This window comes from Hippoglossus stenolepis, chromosome 1 (assembly GCF_022539355.2).
Source record: "Hippoglossus stenolepis isolate QCI-W04-F060 chromosome 1, HSTE1.2, whole genome shotgun sequence".
NCBI classification, from domain to species: Eukaryota; Metazoa; Chordata; class Actinopteri; order Pleuronectiformes; family Pleuronectidae; genus Hippoglossus; species Hippoglossus stenolepis.
This window is the reverse complement of record NC_061483.1, coordinates 31,518,847-31,544,302: the sequence shown is the minus strand read 5'-3', so window position 1 is coordinate 31,544,302 and position 25,456 is coordinate 31,518,847. Positions and strand designations below refer to the sequence as shown.

At 40.1% G+C, this 25,456-nt stretch overlaps 1 protein-coding gene across 4 annotated transcripts; it reads right to left on the bottom strand.

Moving 5' to 3' along the window:
- Positions 1–3,349: 3,349 nt before the first annotated feature.
- Positions 3,350–25,185, bottom strand: tpcn2 (two pore segment channel 2). Of its 4 annotated transcripts, none has more exons than XM_035156393.2 (25): positions 24,844–25,185; positions 19,985–20,040; positions 18,895–18,971; positions 18,086–18,263; positions 17,802–17,918; positions 16,607–16,713; positions 15,317–15,389; positions 14,961–15,060; positions 14,800–14,865; positions 14,605–14,669; positions 14,203–14,294; positions 11,393–11,474; positions 10,929–11,018; positions 10,710–10,829; positions 10,183–10,242; positions 9,839–9,967; positions 8,471–8,520; positions 8,257–8,353; positions 7,995–8,066; positions 7,694–7,767; positions 7,379–7,484; positions 5,346–5,428; positions 5,153–5,234; positions 4,585–4,676; positions 3,350–4,465 (listed from the first exon to the last, which is right to left on the bottom strand). In XM_035156393.2, the coding sequence occupies exons 1-25, from the start codon at positions 25,007–25,009 to the stop codon at positions 4,390–4,392; spliced, it is 2,310 nt and encodes a 769-aa protein (XP_035012284.1). In that variant the 5' UTR covers positions 25,010–25,185; the 3' UTR covers positions 3,350–4,389. The 4 variants fall into 4 exon arrangements, with proteins under 4 accessions (XP_035012284.1, XP_035012291.1, XP_035012300.1 ...); XM_035156400.2 differs by having other exon boundaries at positions 24,859–25,185; XM_035156409.2 differs by lacking the exons at positions 17,802–17,918; positions 18,086–18,263; positions 18,895–18,971.
- Between the last annotated feature and the right edge of the window lie 271 nt (positions 25,186–25,456).

Below are 25,456 nucleotides of genomic sequence, written 5' to 3'. Positions count from 1 at the left end.
TGGGGGCAGAGAGACAGAAGGGGAGAAGTGCTCAGTGCATGATGGGAGTTCCCCCAGCAGTCTAGACCTATAGCAGCATAACTAAGGGATGGTTCAGGACTCACCTGATCCAGACCTAACTATAAGATTTATCAAAAAGGAAGGTTTTATGTTTAACCTTAAATGTAGAGATGGTGTCTGCCTCCTGATACCAGAGTGGGAGCTGGTTCCACAGGAGAGGAGCCTGGTAGCTGAAGGCTCTACCTCCCATTCTACTCTTACAGATCCTTGAAACCACAAGAGAGCCTGTGTTTTGGGAGCGAAGTGATGTATTTGAAAAATATTGTGTTATGAACTCTTTGATATATGAAGGGGCTTGATTGTTAAGGGCTTTGTATGTGAGGAGCAGGATCTTGAATTATATTCTGAATTTCACAGGGAGCCAATGTAGAGAAGCTAAGACAGGAGTAATATGATCTCTCCTTCTAGTTCCTGTCAGCACTTGTGCTGCAGCATGTTGGACCAACTGGAGGCTTTTAACAGACTTACTGGGACATCCTGATAATAAAGAATTACAGTAATCCAGTCTAGAGGTAACAAATGCATGGACTAGTAGTTTCTCAGCATCCTTCTGAGACAGGATGTTCCTAATTTTCACAATATTGCGCAGGTGGAAGAAAGCTGTCTATAGAGACTTGTTTTAAATGTGGGTCAAATGACATGTCCTGGTCAAACATAACTCCAAGGTTCCTCACAGTGGAGCTAGGGGCCAAACTAACACCATCCAAGGAGACTATCTGGTCAGACAGTGTTTCTCTGAGATGTTGAGCTCCAATTACAATGACCTCAGTTTAGTCTGAATTTAGAAGTAAGAAGTTCTTGGTCATCCAGGCCTTGATGTTCTTGAGACAATCCTGAAGTTGAACTAAGTGATTAGATTCATCAGGCTTCATAGACATGTACAACTGGGTGTCATCTGCATAACAATGGAAGTGTATGTGGTGCTTTCTGATGATGTTGCCTAAAGGGAGCATTTATAAGTTGAAGAGTATTGGTCCAAGTCTCTCCTGATTGAAATATATGCAGGTAAAGGTATTGGATCTAGTGTGTAGGAGATTTTTCTTAACCTATCTAACCTAATGGGCGGCTGTGGCTGAGAAGCGGTAGTCCTCTAACCAGAAAGTCGCTGGTTCAATCCCAATCTTCCCCATCTGCAAACATCTATCTGAATCCCGAATTTCCCCTCATAGGGATGTATGAATGTGTGTGAAAGGGTGAATGGCAATAAACTGTACTGTAAAGCACTTTTAGTGGTCATCAAAACTAGAAAAGTGCTTTATAGAGATGGCTGCAGAAACTAGAGCACTTAAATGGTCTGGTCTGTCTCACACTGCAAACTCATCCTTTATCTGTGTATCTAATCCTTTTGTCTTTTTAGAATCAGCTCATTCCATTTAGCAAATGACTCAAAGTGCTACCAGCATTGTCTGGATGTTCAAACACAAAATGGAATCCATTCAGGAGCTCATCAAAAGAAAATACCTGACATAGAGGCATACAGTATAATGCTCAATCGCTCAACAACTCCAATTTTAGAAATGTAAGTAAAACTGAGAGGGTAGCTGTTCTAATATTCAGCAGTGCAGAACAAACCTCTACCTTTACCTATGTCGTCCCTGTTTAGTCACTTTAACACGTCCATTGTCACTCTTCTTTCATTTTGCAATATTTTGGGACAGAAATTGTGGGACAACATGCACTTTTCTTTTTCAAAAGGATCATCATCAGACCAGCTCATATCATGGCTGATACATCAGGGTCATTTCAGTCATTAGGAGAAACTTCCGAAGAAAAAAAAGACTATGAACCAAATTTGCATTTTTGCCATCTTGTTTTTTTTCAGAACCAGAGGTCACTATATATGGCTGATTAACATTAAATAGCCATAACCTTAGAATGCATATAAAACGTCTCTAGTAGGTTACTATTCATTAACCATAAGGAACAATAAATACAGTTAACTGTTGGAGTCTCAGTGTGCTAATTCCACAGCTAAGGTAACATTGATGAACATTATTGAGTAATGTGTATTCTCCCACTTCAATGAATGAAGTAGCCTACAGTTTAACATAATCAAATTCAATCAAATATTATTTGTATAGACCATATTCACAAATCACAATTAGTCCCAGAGGGCTTAACAAGGTCCTTAACCCCCAACAACTACCAGAAAAAACCTATTAACGGGAGGAAACCCGTAGAAACCACATGTGAGCGATCCCTCTGTTTTTACAGCTAAGCCCTTGGAATAAACATTTATTTTCAGATTCCTTTGAGTAGCTCTTTTAATATGTGCTGTGGCTTTAGTCTTTTCCTCTACAGTCTGCAATATGATCGATGTCTCACTATCACTTCTAACAATTGTTTCCATCCAGCCGTGGTCTGGGCCACTCGACACAGCTACCTGTTCAATTTGAAAAAGTATAATACTTATTAGGTCCTTGACTTGATTGATGCATGCTGCTGAGTGATCCACGGAACCTGGTAAAAGACAAAGACACTGTAAAAAGTAAAGTGAACCCATCTGCAGTGAGGCAGAGATGATTTCAGTGGTTGATGTAATGCCTAGCTTTCTATTGGTTGGAGAATGATGAGTCATGAGCAGCCTCAGCATGTGGAAGAGTCAAACTGGAGCAACAACAGTTTACGAGCAGCGAGCAGACAAACAGGTTTGAACAGGAGCGGAGAAAATCTGCATGTGAACAGAGGGAATAAGAGAAAGCTGGCTTTGAGGGAATCTGCAAAAGACCTTGATCTTGAACAATAAACTCACTATAGTTCCTACTGAGGCAAAATAGCCAAGAACAAGACGACATCGTCTCAGACAGGCTTGCATATGACATCACTCACCCACTCAACTGCCACTTTTCGACAATGCCATCTGGACAAAGGTATAGGTTAAAAAGACTAACAGGGCTGCTAACCCCCCTCTAACTAACTAAATTCTGTTTTAAAAATACTTTTCTTATAATATATTAACATTCAATCAAACCTTGCAGCACAATTTCCCCTTTTTTATACTACATGAATGAATATTTATAACAGTAATATTGTAGAAATGAATAATACTGTGTGAAAGATGATGAATAAAATGACATTATAATGAACTCAGGTCTGTGTTGTCACTGGAATTTTTATATTCATAATTTGTCTTTCAAATGTGATATTGTATGGACTTCAGTAAGTTGCTACTTAATCAACAACGGCCGTTTCTTAAGCTTCTGCTCCATATGACCTTTGACTTCCCTATTGTTTATCAGGTTATACACACGTCTATACGCAGCACACATTTAACACCACACAAGTAAAATAAATAGTAAAATAGTAAAATATTTATTTAAAATTGTGGGACCTTTTTTCACAAACAGAAATGCAGAATTAAGTACAATCTACAAGTCACACATCAGAATATTTTCTCCCAGTGTTCTTATACATTCAAAATACAAAAATATTTTCAGAAGTATATAAATAGCAAAAAGCACACTTGAGCTTATCCCTTTTTATACGGAGAGACTGGCAGATCATATTAACAGTCATATTGATAGACAAAAGGTTCAATGTCCCCAGACATGAAATACTGTATATGTAAAAGACATATACTGTATGCAAAAACATTTTTGTATGAAACATAAATTTACTTCCATCCTGATCTTTGGTTTTTATTGGTTCCATGTGCTGCACTGTCAGCACGGTGTCCCACACAACTGTTATTAGATTTCAATAAGATGTGTGTGTTTGTGTTTGTGCATCGCAGTGAGACAAAAACATCAACTTATGACTTAAGATAAAATCCCTTTTGTGTTTGTAAACAAGCACCCTATACGCTATTGTCCTTCTAAAGAAGCAGTTCTCAAGATATTATTTGCTAACACAGTCACCAGACTTTGATGAGACAATATATCTGGATTTTTGTGGCTGGACAACTGTAATGCAAAATCTAAAATATCAAGCAAACAATAGCAATAGCGAGTCCTTAACAATGAGAAATAACAGAGTAGTGATATACACAAGCAGCAGTAACATTTCCACACACCGATTCCTGCTTCTCTGACCTCTACACAATGGCTGACCCCTGCACAACTGAAACTGCAGCTCACAGTGGTTTTACTCATGAACATATGAAAACACACATACTGGTTTCAGTAGTAGAAGTAACATATTAATATAATAAACATTCAATTAAACAAGTAGAATGGAACATTGACCTCTCAGTGCTTTTCACTGCAGATTGGATCTGGTGCTGTGTGTGTGTGTGTGTGTGTGTGTGTGTGTGTGTGTGTGTGTGTGTGTGTGTGTGTGTGTGTGTGTGTGTGTGTGTGTGTGTGTGTGTTTGTGTGTGTGTGTGTCTCACTAGTGTAGGTGTAAGTGGGGATGTAGGTGTAGTTGACAAACTAACTCCTCCTCTGTTGGCTCCTGGATTTGCTCCCTGCAGAGAAAAGGGGACAAATCATGGAGAAAAGAGGAAAGTTGGACAGCACGTTAGCTACAGCCTGAGAGGTGGATTTTTCAGTTATAGGATTTACAACAACAGCAGTGCCAACCTACTTGAATATAAGCTGGACGGACGTTTCATATCGGATTCTCTCAACATCTGTTACAGAGCAGCTGTGACTCCGGTCCCACTTGTAGGTGAAGTTCTGTTAGAGAACAAGGAACATTTATATATGTTGTTACATCTTTACTGTAGTTTACTCTATATTAAAAGACACGCCTTATTCTACATAGCTGATTTCACTACCTTTCCCAATTTGTTCAGCCCCAAGGCCATTATTTCCTTTAGATGGATTTTTTTTTAAACTGCTCACAATATACAGTATATTGTACAAAAACAAGGGCCAATCAAAGTGAACGAAATATGTTTCTTGGGAACTGTTTTTGGGTAAAGATTAATCCTCAATGATAGCTCTTCCCTCCCTCATGTATCTCTTCTTTTTCAGTTTGATGCATACCTCTTGCATGTCTTGTTCTGTCTCAGGAGGGCCTGTATTATCAGACACACTGAGTCTCCCTCCAACCCGTCACCAACCACTTCACTTAACATCCATTCATTTTTCCTCAACATCCAATACATCAATTTCCATTCAAACCTTGTGGTCCTGGCTAGTGAACTGACCTCTAAGATGAGCGCCACAAACAAGTTGACCCACATGACAGAGGAGGTGAGCCACCAACACACAAAGTAGACCTTGGCCCATCTGGAAAAATAAATCATCATCATCATCATCATCATCATCATCATCATCATCATCATCATCATCATCATCATCATCATCATCATCAGGCATTTAAATTGTACTTGTTCTTACTCTGTGGTGTATCTACTGTATGCGTCCATGAAGGCCTGCCAGTTGTTAACTATCATGATATTATACAGCAAAATGATGGATGCCTAAGAGAGAGGGAGGGAAATATACTCTCTTTATACAACAGTCATCTTCAGCATGATTCAAACATGATAATCTGATGTTGCTGGGTTTTATTTTATTATAACAGTGTTTTCATCACATATATATATATATATACACTACCGTTCAAAAGTTTGGGGTCACTTAGAAATTTCCTTATTTTTCAAAGAAAAGCACTGTTTTTTTCGATGAAGATAACATTAAATTAATCAGAAATACACTCCATACATTGTTAATGTGGTAAATGACTATTCTAGGTGGAAACTTCTGGTTTTTAATGAAATATCTACATAGGTGTATAGAGGCCCATTTCCAGCAACTATCACTCCAGTGTTCTAATGGTACATTGTGTTTGCTAATCGCCTTAGAAGACTAATGGATGATTAGAAAACCCTTGAAAACCCTTGTGCAATTATGTTAGCACAGCTGAAAACTGTTTTGCTGGTGAGAGAAGCTATAAAACTGGCCTTCCTTTGAGCTAGTTGAGTATCTGGAGCATCACATTTGTGGGTTCGATTATACTCTCAAAATGGCCAGAAAAGAGAACTTTCATGTGAAACTCATGATCTATTCTTGTTCTTAGAAATGAAGGCTATTCCATGAGAGAAATTGCGAAGAAACTGAAAATTTCCTACAAGATTGTGTTACTACTCCCAGAGAACAGCACAACACAGGCTCTAACCAGAGTAGAAAGAGAAGTGGGAGGCCCCGTGCACAACTCAGCAAGAAGACAAGTATATTAGAGTCTCTAGTTTGAGAAATAGACGCCTCACAGGTCCTCAACTGGCAGCTCCTTTTAATGGTACCCGCAAAAGGCCAGTGTCAACGTCTACAGTGAAGAGGCGACTCCGGGATGCTGGCCTTCTAGGCAGAGTGGCAAAGAAAAGCCATATCTGAGACTGGCCAATAAAAGAAAAGATTGATATGGGCAAAAGAACACAGACATTGGACAGAGGAAGATTGGAACAAAGTGTTATGGACAGACGAATCAAAGTTTGAGGTGTTTGGATCACACAGAAGAACATTTGTGAGACGCAGAACAGGTGAAAAGATGCTGGAAGAGTGCCTGACGCATCTGTCAAGCATGGTGGAGGTAATGTGATGGTCTGGGGCTGCTTTGGTGCTGGTAAAGTGGGAGATTTGTACAAGGTAAAAGGGATTTTAAATAAGGAAGGCTATCACTCCATTTTGCAACGCCATGCCATACCCTGTGGACAGCGCTTGATTGGAGCCAATTTCCTCCTACAACAGGACAATGACCCAAAGCACACCTCCAAATTATGCAAGAACTATTTGGGAAGAAGCAGGCAGCTGGTATGCTGTCTGTAATGGAGTGGCCAGCGCAGTCACCAGATCTCAACCCCATTGAGCTGTTGTGGGAGCAGGCGTGCTACGCAAGAAGTGCCCATCAAGCCAATCCAACTTGTGGGAGGGGCTTCAGGAATGGGGTGAAATTTCTACAGATTACCTCAACAAATTAACAGCTAGAATGCCAAAGGTCTGCAATGCTGTAATTGCTGCAAATGGAGCATTCTTTGACGAAAGCAAAGTTTGAAGAACAAAATTAATATTTCAAGTAAAAATCATTATTTGTAACCTTGTCAATGTCTTGACTATATTTTCTATTCATTTTGCAACTCATTTGATAAATAAAAGTGTGAGTTTTCATGGAAAACACGAAATTGTCTGGGTGACCCCAAACTTTTGAACGGTAGTGTATATATATATATATCCGTAAAATATCATTGACAGTCACATCACTTCACATGTCACAAAAATACATAACAATAAGAAATAAAATAAAATGTACATATAAATTACTCAGTCATGTATCACAATCCCAGATTTGATCTTTTGACTGTACAGTGAGTGAATTTTAATTGAGGTCTTGCTGAAAGGGAAATAGGAGAGAAACACTTTTTCTTGTTACTCACAGCAAAGTCATCAAAGTTGTTTGGCCAGTATTCGAGCTGTTCATATGTGCCACACTCCATACTGAAGTTGGAGGTGATTTTCTCCATGGAGGTATTGGAGATCACACTGGGACACAAACACAAATTGAAGACATTTCCTATGTGTGTTCCTGACATACTGTGTTCACAAAAATGTGATGGACGGTCAATCCAAAAGAATAATGACATTAGCCAAGGCTGACATCAACGCAGGGCTATGAAATCTTTATGTCATGAGTTTTGTCCTGTTTTGACAGACTATCACGTGTTCTTACTGCAGATGACTTCATACAGTACCTCATCTCTGGAGGAGGTTTAATGGCTCCTTGAAACAGCCAGATCCCAAACACAGCAAACACATAGTACACCACCTACACAGAGAGCATAAAGAGAACATCAGCCTTTCCCCACATTAGACTTGTTACCTTTCCATGTTAATTATCCAGCACATCAATCTTGGTTGTACACTCTGTATGTACAACCAGAGTGCATAGATTTATTCAAGCACGAGCATGTCTAAGGCAAAATGTGTTGACAGTGATAAGTATATTTCAAGTGCGGAACAGCTGGTTGAAGGAAGTATGTTGATGGAACTCACCACCAGTATCCCTGCAAAGGCTCGAAGATTTTTCACCAGGTCCAACACCGTGCTTGCAACCAAAGCCATGAGCTGGAGAACAAAATGGACCACATCAAAGATAAAATGAGTAAGTTGTTGCAGCAGCATATGTCTGATGTCAACGTACACAGATTTTTCTGTTGTCATTGGTGAAAAAAATTCGGGCATAAATTGTCTGTGCTTTAGTTTGAAGGCTGAAGTTGAATTAGCTGAACACTGTGCTCCTGTGTCTGCTTTGTACCTTGATATCTGGGATAATGCGCATGAAGCGGAAGACGATCAGCATGTTGACCAAACGAACCATCTCCCACAGAGACATGTAATGTCTCTGTGGGTCCCTGTTGTGACACATGCATATAAACACACTCAAATTACAATATCAAAAAGTGATCGTTGCAGGACAGAGAAGCTGCAGCTGAATACAAACACTCATTTTAAAATAGTTGGAAACCCACCCCTGTGCCTGACGAAGCCAGTAGGTAACACAAATAGTGATCTGTAGAGCCTGATGGGGAAAACAATAAAAACAAATGCTTAATACCGAAAGTGATAAATAGCAACAAATCATATGACATTTCACTTTGTGCACTAGCGACTAAAAATTGTTAATCTGTTAAATTCTATAATATTAACATTGTATGTTATGATCATTGTAAATAATATCTTTAGCACCATGTGATGTGATGTTAAACTCTGTTCATATCTCTGTTCATATTTACTAATGCTAAGCATAGGGACGGCTTCTCACTGGCTAAGTCAAGAGTTAAGTGATAATCGCACATGTAATAAATGCAGTGTATTTGCCATGAAGGAGGTGAGGTACGTCAATCGGAAGCAACATAGAATCAAAATTGTTAGCCAGTGCCCACTACAGAGAAGTGGTGGTAGATGTTGGAGAGGGACTTTTTGACACGAAATTCATAAACATCAAATTTGGAGTCGTTTGAAAGGTGGAATATCAATTATATGAAACTTCTGGCAGTAAATTTAAATATATTTGTGTGTGTGTGTGTGTCTGTGTGTGTGAATATATAAATATAGGCCACGATGACAAATTTGTTGGGCGATATATTGTTGTTATCACAATGAATAAAAGTAAAATAAATACTAATAACCCTTACCAAACACAACCAAAACAATAAATAAAATGGACTCTCTGGCTCTGCTCACAAAAACTGCTCCTAAATAAATATGAAACAATTGGCAGGGGGATATATGTAACCACCTCAGTAAAGTGGATGGTTATGATTTAGATGAGCTTTAAGGTTTGTATTTCGTTTCCTCAAGGATTGTGTGTGTGAGTCCGTGTGTGTTTGTGTGTGTGTGTTTGTGTCTCCTCGTCTCTGTCGGACTTTACACACAAACTGAAAGTCACATTGGGCGTAATACTGAACCTGGTGGGAACCTTAACCCAAAATGTTTTCACTTAATCTCATTTCTGTCTCATGTCTGTTTCTCCCTGTGAAGTGTGGGCGGGGCTGGCCCAGGGCATGCGTGTGTGATCTAAACTCCACCTCTCTCCAAGACAGAGACGAGAGGAGTGAAGCAGCTCAACTCGCAACTCTCTGTTGCTGACATTCTTATTCTTTATACAAACATATATATATATATATACATAAAAATGTGTGTGTACACATTAAATCCTAAATATTTAAGGTCAAACTTTAGCAGACTTATTCAGATAAATGAGTGACACAATAATAAAACTATGGGAATTTATTTGCTGTGATACTATGTAAAATGAATAAATGAATGCTTTTCCAAAGTAAATGTTAAATTCTAAAAATTGAAATAATGCAAGTGCGAATGCAGAGCAGTTTTACCAGTAGCAGGAGGGTAAGGCAGCCATCAAAGATGTTGTTCTTGTAGGAGAGGTATCCTCTCCAACCGAAGGCAAAGATCTTGACACTCATTTCAAACAAGTAGTAGAGGATGAAGCACAGGTTGATAATCTGATGGTTGGAGAGTGGAAGAGTCTGTTCATTTCTGAAGCAGTTTCAACGATGTAATGTTCATTCTATTGTATTCACTGTATAATGTTTCATTTTCATTTAACACCACAAAAGCACTGGATCAAACGATTGACCCACTGATGGTCCTGGATAATGAATCTGACTTTATTGAAGAGGACGTCAGAAATGTTTCCACTGGGTAAATCTATGCTCACCTCCAACGAGAAGTTGTCTCTCTCTGCTGTGGACATTTCAGAGTTTAATACAAGGACAGTCTGAAACACAAACAAAGGTTATCTTAGGAAACGCTGGCCAGTGTGTGTGTGTGTACACTTTCAATATATTATTCCTGAAATTATAGCGACAAACAATATTATTGTCATAATTTCAAGACCATTTTATACTACTGATGTAATGATAAAAGCATAACAATGCAAGTACACCCTTTTCAAAAAGCAAAGAACTTTAACTTCCTAAGAATATTCACTCTAAGATTTGAATTAGAATTAAAAAAAAATATATATATATATATATATATCCCAAATGAATAAAACATAAATAAAATACTAAGTGTGTTTAAACTGCCACACAGTGGAGACTTCCGTATTGGGACAAAAACTAAATCCTTGTAACATAAATCACTTTAAGGTGATTTAAGGAGTAATTCTCCAGGAAATTAGTCTAAGTCCATGTAATGTCTTCTGAAGTCACAGAGATACAACTCTGTGTGTGTGTAACTTACACATATGCACATGACATTGCCCAGTGCCACTGCATTGCCAAGTATATTGAGATAGTAGTGACTGAAGATCAGCTGGAGCCTCTGCAGGACTGGAGAGTTGTACTGAGGCAAGGGAGGGTGCTGGGGACGGACACACACACACACACACACACACAGTCAAAGATGTAAAACAGATGTCCAAGTATAAAGCGATGATGAATGAAAGGGACACAGATTTACCTCCTTGATTTGATCTTTATCCAGCTCATCAAATATCTTTCTGAACTGCTCTCGATCCATGTGGCCGGCTTCTGCATACTGCTGTGCCTCCTGAGACGTTGAAGTGCAGATGAAACATTCATCAGAACAGATTAAAGAGTGGAAGGACCAGAGGATGCACCTCTCTCTCTCTCTCTCTCGATTTCATTTACTCAGTTGACTGAAGATTCTGCATGAAACTGTTTAGATCAAGCGATGTAATATCAAACAAGAATACAAGTAAACACAACTTATGTTGCATTGTGGAGGAGGAAAATTTATGTGTGATGGTGAGCTAGCACGAACAATAACATGACTCTAAAAATGAAGCAGCTATGTGGTATTTCTAGTTCTATTATCTATACCTGCAGCCTAAACCTAACCCGTTCCAAAGGCCTTTGAGGCTCTGAGTGTGTATGTGCAGAGTGTGTTGTGTATGTTCTGACCGTAGTAATGGCTGCTTTGTAGTAGCTTTCCATCTGGACTCTGGACATCACCTCCAGCACCGAATCAACACCAACATGCTCCCTGACAGATCAAACAACACAACTCTGAACCGTGTGTGCGTGATGTACAACAAACATGCAATTATATCATATACATGGCACGATATTGCTTTTGCTGTGAGTGTGTTCCACACACATGTAAATACGTTTTGTAGCTATAGAAATATTATGTGCATGTGTAATTCAAAATTGTGCAGGAATATTTTCAACAGTAAGATTTCACAGGCACAGTTGGACAAACAAATGTCTTATGTCTGCATTTAGTGATAAATGGGAACAGAACATGACATCTTAACAATAAACAAGTACTAGTGAACAGACTAAGTGACTATTTCTGATATCAATAAAATCATGTCAGTTACAGACTATGATAGAATACATGCTTCTGATATCTGCAATGCACATTTCAATGTTTTAAGTTCTAAAGCAGAGGTCTTCAACAGAGGTCTTCAAATGTTTGGTTGATTAGACAATTTTTTATATTTTTTAAATTTTTTTCCCCACAAATTTAAATGTCTTTAAATACACATTAACATGAATCCAACATATTGTAGCGAACAGATTAATGGAGGCAGAAGACATTATCCTTCTGTGTATTATTTGAATAGCTTAGTATTGAATGCACAATAACAGGGTAGCTATGTTTATACATGGCACTAGGCCCAGTTTAATATAAAACACAATTTTGTACAATATATATAGTAGGGGGTCCCTGCTCCATCTCTCCATCAGTTTGGGGGTCCTTGGCCTGAAAGACGTTGAAGACCCCTGCTCTACAGGACTGAGATTTGTACCAAAATTCTTGAAAACAGTTAAGAATTATTATTAGATTACAGACGAGTTAAAATTATTATTAGATTATTGTAATTATCATGTATTATATGTGTTGAATCGAAGAAAAAGCTGATATTTTTACAAGATAAGAGCGTGGTCAAATTAGTGACAGGTTTCTGTGATCTGTCATTAGGAACCCCTCTCTGAGAGAGACAAAGGGAGAAAAAGAAAAAAAGAGAGAGCAAGAGAATGAGAGAGAGAGAGAGCGAGCGAGAGGGTGATGCAATGCTTTGGCAATGTCACTGAGAGTCCATGGTGTTGGAAACCACTCACACATTGGTGATATTATCATCTCTGAAAGGAATAACAGATACAATCTATTAACCAGAGTAACATAAAAACATCATAATTATTTTACATACTAAGCAGTGTAATGATATACTGTCGGCAAATGTGGCTTCTCCCCAACCACTTCTTACATATATTTACTTTATGAATGCTCTGTTTGTTTGCTTCATTTATTATCACATTATTGTAGCTCCGTATATTATATTTATGTGTTATTGTCAGTGCAGAGGGCAAGAGGAGGATGGAGATGGAGAGGAGAGAGAGAGTGAGCAGGAAGAACCAGGTGAAAAAGTGGACGGATCAATGTTTTGTGGACCGGTCTGTATTTGTTCGTATTATTCACTGTATGTATGCATGTCACATTCTCATAGGAGCTGAGCACCCCTAAAAGTCTGCTCCTAGAATCGCCCTTGGAGAGAGAGAGAGAGAGAGAGCTGTAGGAGTGAGAGGCTGTGCAGAGCTGGCAAAGCAGGAGCAGTGGAAGCTGCACAGTTGCACTTTTTTCGAATAATACTCTCCTTTAAATGCAGGAATAAGAGAGGGAGGAAGAGACATCGACATCCCATCTGCCCAGAGCTATCAGCCATAAGAAAAGTGGCACGCAGCGTGAAGTCAGCCAGACACCAAGGCACAAGAGACCACTGAGCAAAGTTAGGTCTCAAGCTGAAAAACCGGTGTCTTGTGTGTGTCGTGTTGAGAGAAACCACCTTGGTAACATTTGAGGAATTTTTGACCATCCTCACACATTACTGTATATGCCACTATATATTATGTATATTACATTATATCTGTACAGGAGAATAGTGCCTGTCTAATTCCACAGATACTCTCTTCTCTCTCTAAGCAGTGCCCAAGGTCAGGTTATAGATAAAGGGCCAACCAACAGTACATTGTAGTGTCTACGCTCATGGACTTTCATATCTAACTCAGATGCACCAGACAGAGAGACACCAACTTTAACTCTTTTGCGTATTTTATCAGTGGTGGACGGAAGGACACAACGTGATTTAGTTATGCAAACTTTAGGCTTAACTATCCAATAGGATGTGAACACCTGCATGTAACATAGAGAGTGACAGCAATTCTAGCCTTTCATGGATGTGCTGTTAGAATGGTTGATGCAAGTAGAGGAAGATATATGTGGATGCTGTGGGAGACATCTTCAGACTTGGGGGTGACAATTGCTCATGTTACTCTGTTAGCGTTTGTATATTGTTCCACCTTCTGGTCTCCTTGATGCATCAAGTCTACATTAAAATATTCTGCATAAGACATCAGCTGCTGCCTGAGCTTCCAAAAAACTTCCATAACAGTAACCACCTCAGTTTGAATATTTTACCCCAAATACCACAAAAGACTTTTTTTTTTTCAGGAAAGCCTGACCAGGTCTAGATCTAGTTTTAACAAAAGAGTAAAGATTTCTCAAATCTGACAGTGTAAAACATAACTGGAATCATGTCCATTTTTGTAACAAACATAACTCCAGGTATGCCGCTAAAAGACACTTTGTCAAACTTTGGGCATAACCTTTTGCTTTACACTTGAATATATGTGTGTGTGTGTGTGTGTGTGTGTGTGTGTGTGTGTGTGTGTGTGTGTGTGTGTGTGTGTGTGTGTGTGTGTATTACTCAGTGGACTGTTGGGCTCCTTGGCAGGTGAGGACTTGGAATGCACCTCGGATCCCCAGTCGTCTCCTGATAATTGATGTTTGGACTGACATCTGGACAAAAACAGAAACAGAAAGTTTCCATGGCTGCAGACTAAAACGGTGAATGTAGATTAATTCAATATAATCCTGAAGGAACCTTTTATCCAGCACTGTGACTTGGGTCACTGCTAATTCTGTTTCATATTATGTATTTCTCACACTGTCTGATACAGAGTTTGTTGATGTGAAAGTCGTGTCTGCTTTTAAAGGAGATGTAGGAGAGATGCATCAGCTTTAAATGCATTAAAAACAGGAGATGAGTTTGAATGATATAGGAATTTGTCAGGGTAGAAACAAATGCATGTGTGTGTGTGTGACTCACGAGTAAATATCCCCTGAACTGGTTATAAATGATAGCTGTCAGTAGATTCATCAAACAGTAGGTTCCTGCCAGGACACAAAACAAATGTCCTCTGAATTATCTGCCTAAAACATTTATTTTGCTTTAATGGTCAAACAATAATGTTCTATCACTTCTCCTACAGCTGTCACACTGACACTGAGAATAGCTTCTTACCGATTACACTGAACACGACAAAGAAAATGGAGTATCCTCTGTTCAGAGAGTAGGCAGGAATCATCACTATAGAAATGTAGAACAGATGATCAGACTTAAAAAATTACTAACCCTAACCCAACTTGAATAGCATTAATCAACAAATAGGACTGATTGTGTACCATCAGGGTTATTGGCTGTGGTGAGAAGTACCAGCAGAGAGGTAAGAGAGTTTGGCAGGTTTCTGAAATGCATCTCCCACTCCCTGTTCTTCTTCGAATCCTGAAAAGAAACACGGAAGTGACACAGTGAATGCCTAACCCTAACCTTAAACACAAGTCTTAACCCTCAAACAGCCCTTTGAAAGGGGGTCAGAAAGTGAGGACCGACCAAAATGTCCTCACTCAGTAAATTCTAGGCTCCGTAAATTCTAGGCTCACAAAGATATCTGTGAAAGTATGCGCACATACACACAAATACAAGTGTGTGAACAGTATACTAGTGTGTATTTACCAGGGAATGACTACAATGAACTCACCTCAGTCTTAGCAAACAGCAACATGCCGATCATGGTGAAGAGGCAGAGGTGGAGCGCCAGCAACAGGATGACACTGCAGGGACAGGGACAACACATGCACATTCAGACAGGCGTGAAAAAGCCTGGGGAGCCAGTGATGAGTATAAATCTAGCCTTCCAGGTTCCTTACTTATTCAAGATACATTTCATTTAGTTAAAGAGGCGCTACTGTGGGCGTGACTCAGGATTTTGTGCAGGTCGTCCACTAACCAGAAGGTCGTGGTTTGATCCCTGGCTCATCTATTCCGCATGTCCAAGTGACCACTGAATCCTAAATTGCCCCCTGAAAACAAATGATGATGCTGCCTATAGTAGCGCTGTATGAAGGTGTGTGTGAATGGGTGAAGGTAACTTGTATAGTAAAGTGCTGTGATCATCAATTCTAGAAAAGCTGCTGTATAAATGCAGTCCATTTACAGGTTTTAGAACAATGTTCTCTCCTGCATCTTTCTATATAAAACATCATAGGACACATTGCCAAATGTTAACTAAACATTTGTGTACTTTTGTATTTGCAGTTAGAAGGGCACACAGTGATTTTAAATCTTGGTGGATGATCCTTTTAAACATGTTTCCCCCTACCTTTACACATTTTAATGTTTTGAAATTGTATTCATTTTGGACATTTGAATACACTAGTGCAAACACTGAATGCACTGACACACTGAATGCACTGACTCTGACTGAGGCCACACACTATGGTGGAAACGTTTGCAATAAATAGACAATCAAAACATTGCGCCCTATCCTCGTGTGCCATGGCACACTGCACAAAGCACAGTTAAGTGTCCAGTGCGCAGGGAGCCTGACTGTACACATTTGGTATTACCAAGGTGACAGGATGTGTCTGGCGCATCTGGAAACAGGGAGAGATTGAGATGTACTGGGTGTGGCAGCGGCACGGATTGACTTAACAAACCAGGCATTGCTTTAAACTTCACGTATCCTTCCCTTAAAGGAGAGTGCGCACCACATTACAGTGTAGTGTCATTTTGGTGAGTGCTGACTGTGCGAGTCTCATAGAGAGAGAGAGAGAGAGGGGGGCGTCACATCCTGTCCCCAAAATGCCAAATCCTCAGTCAGGCTCCCTGCGCAATGGACATATAACTTGTTTGCACGAGGATAGGGCACAATGTTTTTATTGACTAGTAATTACAAATGTTTCCACCACAGTGGCCTCAATCAGACAATACAGATCTTTTTAAACCAGCATATCTTAGATATGCCTGCCAGTGGAATGGATTCAAATACCTAGCAATCTCAGGCAGAGTCCTCTTGATGCACTTCAATGTCTTTTTCATCAGGGAGGAGTTTTGCAGGAGGAAAAAGGGCCGAAGGAGTCGTCGCACTCTCAGTTTCTGGTAAATAATGACAATGCAAGAACACATTTTAAAACATATTGAGTGTGACTTATTGATGATCTGTTTGAATTCAGTTGTTTCTCATTACACAAATTTAAACATTCCATTGTCACATCCAATGGTCATGCACATACCAGTGTAAACAGGAGGCAAATTCTCTCCTCTGCAGTTTGTTACAGAAAATACTGAATGAAGAACAGCAATGGTGAAAAGTAAGAGCAGAGATTTCTTCTCTGGGGTCGACAAAGAGGTGGAACAGTTACTCACAGTAAATGTTCGCAACACTCTGCTTTTACCACTAGTTGAGTCTTGACTAATAAGAACCAATCAGAGAGTAGATATTGGCGTTTAAGTCATTGTTTTTAAAAGTCTCCATTTTAAACTTGTTTAATGAACAGCATACCGGCACACCGAGCTTACTGCTATGGCTCCTAAATGCTGGAGGATGAATGCTCATTGTTTGTAAATTTAAGAACTTTTTGCTAATAGTAAAAAACTGTTGGCAAGCACATTTCTCCCCATTATTATGCCTCCTCCCGGGGAAAGCCAGTGGGGGAATCTCTCAAATTTGGTACAAATATTCACTTGGACTTGAGGATGAACTGGTTCGATTTTGGTGCTTGGAGGTCAAAGGTCAAACAAAATGACCTCATGTCCCTGTGAATGTGATTTATTAGGACTGCCTGTAGGGAATTTCATTATATCTGGTACAATTCTCCTGGACTCACTGATTAACTGATATGATTTTGGTGGTCAAAGGTCAAGGTCACGGTGGCCTCATAAAAGGTTTTTGATAATGAGATATCTCAAGACTGATTGAGGGAATTTCTTCAACTTTTGATCAGTTGACACTTGGACTAAGATTTTAAGACAAAGTGATTAAGTATCAGAGGACAAAGGTCACAGTGATCTTATATGAATCTGGGAAAAAGTAGTTGGCGGAGGCATACAACCGCAGTGCGGTAAATCTAGTTTTCTTTCTGCATAGGTTTTTATTTGACTTCTGTATTAGTAAACACTGCTGTATGATTAAGTAACCACTGAACACTAAATGCTTCAAGAAGAATGAGAGAAGACTGCCTCACCTCATCACACACCATGCTGACAGACAGCATCCAGTCGATGATGGAGGCCGAAAGGACAACAGTGTAGCCAATTAGCCATTTGCTCTTCCTGAATTCCTCCCAGCCAATCAGGTAGCTCTAAGGACAGAACAAATATTGTGAAGAAATGGTTCAATAGTGGGAAATAAAAGTTACGAGGTTATTAGAAACATAACATGGCAAATTTCATATGGAAAAGGCTTTTTTTCCTCCAGATAGCAGTCAATGTCATCTGAGCAAATGCTTTCCACCCTGGCTCTATTTACCTTGACAGTGAGGTCAAGAGAGAAAATGATGAGGCAGACCATCTCGAAGCTCTCAGTGAAGCCGCAAGGAGGCTCCCAAGCTGGGGAGCGATATCGGGGGTCTGAGGAGACAGACAAAGAGGAGGGACGCTCCACAAAGGCCAGCAACAACAACACTGCAATTGTCAGGCCCAAGCCCCTGAGACAGAATAAGATGGGTAAGTGGATGGACAAAAGGATGTAGGGGCACTAGAATAATGGTTTAAACAATATGAAATTCACAGTATGGTTAAGTTTCACTTCATTTTATTCAGAGATGATGTGCTGTACCAGATAGTTTAAACTTAGGTCTAGCCTAAAAAAAAGCCAAATTAACTGTGTATTTCACATCACTTATCATCTTAAAGTCCACATTGTTAAAGGAACTGTTTTGTAACTACATTTATGCACTTAGAGTTAAGTGAGAAGATTAATATAACTCATGTCTGAGCCAGCATCCAACTAACTTAGCTTAGCATTAAGCCTGGGGGCAGCGTAAACGTCCCAGAAAACACACAAGAGTCATTGACATAGTCAATAGATGAAAGGCTGAACAACGTATACTTGTTATTGCTAACTGTAGACCCATAGTTGGTATTGTATGATATAGTGCTGAAAAGAATTATGCACTTCTGGTTATTGTATCCGCTCAGTCAATAGTTAAATAGTGCCATGACAGATATTCTAGGTGCAGAGTGAGCACCTAGAAACTTCTTCATTCAAATGTAAACTCAGGTACATTTGAATTCATACATGATCTGGTATCAGCACGCTAGAGTGTGAAAACTTACCACTGGCCTAAACGGGAGTAGTACCATCGATAGAGGCAGAGTGAGCTGGCATCTACTCGGTGGTTGATGGACCGGTACTGTAAGCCAGTAAAGAAATATAATTATGTATAGCTTAACTAAAAATGGAGACAGCAGCCTACTGTGATGCTATTAATTTAACTGCACGGTCAAAGGAAGTGTATTTAATGTAGATCAGATGTTGTCACAGCCAAAAGTGTTGCATCACTGCATCTCTGTCCTTGAGTCTAGGACAAACAACTGCACTTGACCTTGGAACATCCACATGTCCCCAATCCTCTACCCTGTGGGCAGGGTTGTCAGTCCATGGAACACTTATATGTTCAAAACAACATTTTGAAATCAATCCTAAAAGTGAGAGGTAACCAGTAGAGAGACACTCAAGCTAGTGTGACTGAATCAAGTGTTTAATTTTGGAGGAGAACTAAAGTTACCGTCCTGTGGTTGTATGTGTCCTTGAGCCAAAGTTTCAGTCCATCCAGGTGTTCCAGACATATTGCATTTACAATAATATGAGGTGACTGTGACCTTTGACCACTGATACTTGAATCAATGTGTACAGTATGTTTGTACAGATGAAATGAGATTCCCTATTGGTGTTCATGATATATCCCTTTCACGAGAACATGAGGTCACTGTGACGTTGATCTTTGACCTTCAACTACCAAAATCAAATAATTTCGTCTTTGATTCTCAAGACGTTTTCCGCAGTTTGCCTTTTACACATGCACAGTGAAAGCACAGTGGGAGGTTTCCCACTGTGCTTTCACCAGCACAGAGTCATAAAACACTGGCTGAGGTGTCCTGTTATAAAACGCTGAAGGATAATTTGCAAATCCTTACAATCCTTAAGTGTCTTACTTTCACATTTCTTACTTAGCTAGAAAAATAAGAAATGAGGTATACATTTCAACTTCAACAAAAATAAACAACATTACACAGGACATAAAAAAGTAGTCTCCATGGTCCAGTCCTACCCAAATAGTATACTGTATTCTGCCTTTGCAGGTTAATTTACCTTTTCTTATTATTTACCTAAACAGAAATAAGTGAGGAAATTCATTGCACTTACTTGTATGGCATCCTCAATGAAGACAACAGCTTGTTGGATGTAGAGGTCATCATCCTCTGTGGACAGTGAGAAAAAAGAGCGTAACAGGACCATCTGAAATGTTCCTTTGTCTCAGAAACAGACTAACAAAGATCCCTACATATACCACAGGTGCTCTGAGCAATGTGAGGTTCAGTGTCCTGGATCACCAAGCGTATCATCACTGTGAATAACTATACATGGATCCTGTACAGATCAGAGCCTGACTAACAAAGACAACAGGAACAGGGACGATGAGGAAGTCTGTGAAACTGGTTGGACTGGGAGCCGAGCTAAAGGTTTGTTTTTATTTCTTGAGGCAAAACTAGGAAAGACATGAACTGGGATCCGCCTTAGTACTGTGGTGAGGGTGTGGTTTACAACCCTAAAAATCCAAATTAATGGATTACAGGCTGACAGCTTCATCATATCCAACACTAGGGGAGCAACAGACAGAAGAAACACAACATACTGATGACTTTATCATTTGACTCAATAAGATTAGTTAGTTTGTTAGAATAGGTTAGTTTGAGGCACTGATGATTCAATGACGCTTCCATTCAAAGGTTAGACATAATTTGCTGAACCCTCAGGGACATGAGCAATGTGAGCAGTTCGACATTTAAGCCACAGCCAACATTTTAAGTCACATGATGCCCTGGGAACCAGATGGATTTTTCAAACCTACAAACTCATCACAGCCTTATTCAGACCTGATATTAACATCTGTCTGAGTGATCAAGAGGGCAAGTTCACATCTGGCATCAGAATTTTACTTCCCTGCTTTATATGCAAATAAATATGTACATCATTTCTGTTTGCAAAGACCAAATCATATTGTTCTTAGTCATATGCTACATTTGTCTGTTGTGTGTGTGTGTGTGTGTGTGTGTGTGTGTGTGTGTGTGTGTGTGTGTGTGTGTGTGTGTGTGTGTGTGTGTGTGTGTGTGTGTGTGTGTGTTGGTCTGAGAAGACGAAAGACAGAGAAGTGGATTCTGAGGCCTCTGCAAAATGTAATCGTACATTTAAGACGAACCTCCTACCTGTGCACCATGCACTTGTTTGAGTTCAACATTTATATAATATGTGAATATGTCAGGCAGGCATTTGATCTTTAATGTGTTTATGAGAGACAACGACTAATGTCTATCATACAGTACAAGCATGTTCCACAGCTGTCCGATGACTGAGTTCAGTGACTATAAGTTTCCACCAAGCAGTTACAGATACAGACATGATGACTCAGTTGTGGCCGCGCACTCACACCCTTTTAGTGCTGATGGTTTCACAGCAGGATGTGTCATGACGGTTGGGGGAGATACTGACAGGGCAACACTGCTGAAACACTATAACACACACAGACACACACCAACGGAAGAACAAGTGTGAACTACATGAAAAACAAAAAACTGTCAGAAGATTCTGCCTCGACTCAACTCGAATGACATGCCTGATTTAATTTTCCAGAATGTAGGTCAATAAAGACGATGTTTGAATGTTGCTTTTATCTGTTACTTTGTTTACTTTTTTTTACTCTTTTTGGAAACAACCACAATTCTTGCATTACATATGGTAAAGTGTAAAATGAATCGTATGCTGGTAACAACAACAACAATATTACTAAAATCCCTTGCAATTTGTCAAAGTTCCCTACAATCAGTGGTGTATAAAGTACTTGAAAGCCATACTTGAGTAAAAGTACAGATATCTTACCTGAAAGTGACTCCGGTAAAAGTTAAAGTCACCCGTAAGAAAATGACTTGATGACCTGATCTAAAAAAGTCTTAAAGTAGCTCATATTAAATGTACTTAAGTATCAAAAGTATCTGGTGTTGAAATGTACTTAAGTATCAAAAGTACAAGTACCAAAATTATAAATGCAAAGTGCTTTTTATAGTAGGCCTATACAGACACAAAACCACCAAGAATGTATCTCTTCAGGCTTTATTTCAACTGACTCAAAAATTATAACAAAAATATACATATACTGTATAATTTTACGGATACTGAGGTTCAAATAGTAATGGACTAGTGCATCTGAACTTCTAGGGACAACAAAGAACCAACACAACAGAATAAACAAGTGCCTCTTGTGTCTGCCTAAGAACACTGATAGACCACAGTATAGCCACTTAAAAAATTCTGTAAATATCACTAAACATGGACCTTTCACTTTCTAATCAGTAGCAGGAATGGCACACAATGCCCCTTATGATAACTCAGCAAAAGGAAACAAGTTCGAGGCACACATAATAGGATAGTTTTTCCTCTTTTGTTAACAACCTGCACAGTGCTAGTACAGAGAAGAAAAAATCACTGGACACAGTCTAGTTTTGCTGCAGGCAAAATTTCAGACAGAATAATAAAGACTGAACTGAACCGAGCTCCTGCATGAGCACCTGGATCATTCTAAAGGGAATAAATGGATGGGGAATGTGCTCGCGTTGATTAACGCCTTTTGTACACACATCACTACTACCCATTGGATGGTTTAGTGAGGTCCTCGGATCGGCCCCGCCGGAGTCGGTAACGGCCCTGGCGGAGCGCCGAGAAGACGATCAAACTTGACTATCTAGAGGAAGTAAAAGTCGTAACAACGCTTCTGAAGGTGAACCTGCGGAAGGATCATTACCGGTACAGCCTGCTCGACCCCGGTCGACCAAGGCAGCCCGACCAACCTCCGGAAGCTTAGGGTCTCGCGCTGCCCCCCCGACGGCAAACACGCCGCCGGGCCTGCGCATCTCCCGAGGCAGGGGGCACGCGAGTGAGCGAGAGAGAGGTGCGCCGTGCGTAAAGGCGCGCGTTGCTCCAACCTCCGCTGCTCAAGTAACGAGCCAGTTTTGAGAAGATAAGGAGTAGAAAGTACAGAAATGTGTGTTCAAATGTAGCGAGTAAAAGTAAAAAGTCGTCAGGAAAAGAAATACTCAAGTACAGTACAGATATGTGAAAAATCTACTTAAGTAAGTACTTCCCACCACTGCCTACAATCAATGTTCACAAGAGTGAATGTCTCATTACATCCCAGTTGGAGAGTTATAAGTTTGAAGCTGCACGTTAGGGTTGCCATGGTAGTCAGTGTTGCAAGTGTTACACAGCGTTAAGGCACACACCTATCACATAAGTTGCCCCCTGGTTACAATATCTATTTAATTTTGTATAGTCTTAAAAGCTCCTTCGTTCATTTTCACATACTCAAAATCCTGTTTGTAAAATTGGAATAAATCTAAACTTAGTCTGATGAGACAGTTTTAAACAGAAAGTGTGTGCTCCGTGCAACAGCAGAGTCACATCACGCGATGAGAGGAGAGTCGTCTTACAAGGACGAGGACTTGGGGTCACAGTGAAAGAGCTAGAGTGCATATCTGGCATCATTTCAGATTGAACCTGAAGTCAAAGGGGAACCTGGTAACAAAAATAAAGCCAACGGCAGTCAAGTACAACAATGTACACATCCCCCCTCGCTACTGCTGGAAATCTGGATTGAAGCTTTGGAAGACGTTGGCATGTCTGCCTGCCCTGCACTGTCATTTGGAAATCTGGACTCAGGCCCTGGTTTACATGAACCTGATCTAAAATAACATCCAGTCTGCCAGCCTGATTTCATTCATACAAGTTTTACCTAAAAAATGTGTTCTACACTTACAGAGCAGAAAATCTATCAAGTGCTCAACATTTCCCATCAGTCACTCATCTCAGAATACATACATTTACATTGACTTATGTGAAGCAACTTCAAATTGAGGTATTCAGCATTAATAGTGACAGGCAACAGACAAAGGTAATATAAGTAGGAATCTGCCACCAATACTCTGTTTTGGACTAAATACTAAAAACTTGCAGTAACTCCGCGTCCACGTGAAGGTTGTGTTTCATGTAATTATTTGAATAAAGCCTGAACTGTCTACATCTGAAACAATTGATGGACAGAAATTCACAGAAGCAACACAACTAATGATCACTGAACCACGGAGAAGTAAGAGGTCAAAGATTTGCTGTATTTTCCTGTCTTTTATCATCGGAAAGTAAGTATATCTGGGGTTGAACAGTTGAAACATGACATTGGAAAACATCACCTACAACTGAGTCATGTCTACCACTGGGTGGGTGGATTGAATGGAATGGATGGATGGTTATTTACTCTTTCATTTGAAACCAAAAATATGAAGATACTGTGTCTTTTTTTATTTAAGCCAAAGGCCCAAAAAAATGTATACAGCAGTTTTACCTGTTTTGTAGTCAGAACCAAAATTAATTTTATTGTTTGCGAAATCCTTCATTCGTTTCTCCTTGTTTCATTGAAGAATGATGAGAGGCAGATAGCTAATGAGGATCAATATTAGTATGACCTTAGCAGAGAGGGAGGGAGGTAATACGACATGCATCTCTTTATGGCCGATCTATAATCTCTCCACTTCCATCATGACAATCACTATGTCCCAAAGCACTCGACCACCAACATGCCAATGAGTTCAGTGAACTTCAACCCTCTCCTCAGTCATCACACCTGAGTTCATAAGAATGAATGTGCAGCGGACACATCCCCAAAAAGGTTTGGAAGTGACAGATTTTTGCTTGTGATGACGCCGACATTTCTCAGCCAAGGTGACACTTAGTCAAGTATGGTTATTATTGTTGTTGACTTCTCACAAACGTCTCGCATGTGATTTTCCCATTTAAGGCTAAACATTTACAGTATCTGTTGTCAGATAGAAGCAGCTTAACCTACAGGGATGTTTAATTTGTGTGCATGTTCATTTAACTAAATGTGATGCAGAATATAACCAGCAGCCGCTAATACAGTGGTTTCAATTAGAGCTGAACAGTGACCTGTCCGCACGTACCTCCCCTGCACTCACCGGCTCCCCTGTCAACGCTACACGCCTCCTCGGCGGCAGAGTACGACATCCGTCTCCTGCTCGGGGCCCCTCCGTGCTCCGAGCCCGACGAGGAGCCATAGTCTGCCTCGGCTCGGTTCACAGACCCGGTCAACAGACTGTCCGTCTCCATCCAGGAAACGAGCAGCTATGGCCTCCTGAAGGCTCCGCGGGTTACAGTGAAGCAGCAGGCGTGGAGCTGGCTTCGCTCTGTCTTTTCAGTCACTGACTGTAAACAAATGGAAGTTGTGTCCGACAACATAACAAACCTGGTTCAGAGGCGTCGGATTGTGTTTAGGAAGTAGCTGCTCGCGGCCCCCCCCCCTCCCGGCCTCCAGTGTCACTTTACACAGGAACACAAACTCCACCTACAGCTCGAAGCTGCAGCTCCCTCTGACAGCACAGGAACCTGACATGCGTCCGCCTGAGAGCAGAGAGCGGGCTGAGCGGGCTGTACACAAAATGAAACCCGTGGACCTAAGGCGCACAGACAGTGGTGGGACGTAATGAAGGACAGTTTTTCATGTACCTGTACATTACTTAAGTAGATTTACTATCAGGTAGTTTTTAGTTTTACTAC

What these genes read in the sequence shown, in the direction of transcription:
- tpcn2 (XM_035156393.2), bottom strand. Translation starts at nt 25,009, where the DNA reads ATGGAGACGGACAGTCTGTTGACCGGGTCTGTGAACCGAGCCGAGGCA. An exon ending in AGCCGGTGAGTGCAGGGGAG is followed by an intron (nt 20,041 to 24,843) that starts GTACGTGCGGAC and finishes CACTGTCCACAG; the next exon opens with AGGATGATGACCTCTACATC. An exon ending in TGTCGTGTTCAGTGTAATCG is followed by an intron (nt 14,670 to 14,799) that starts GTAAGAAGCTAT and finishes GTGTCCTGGCAG; the next exon opens with GAACCTACTGTTTGATGAAT.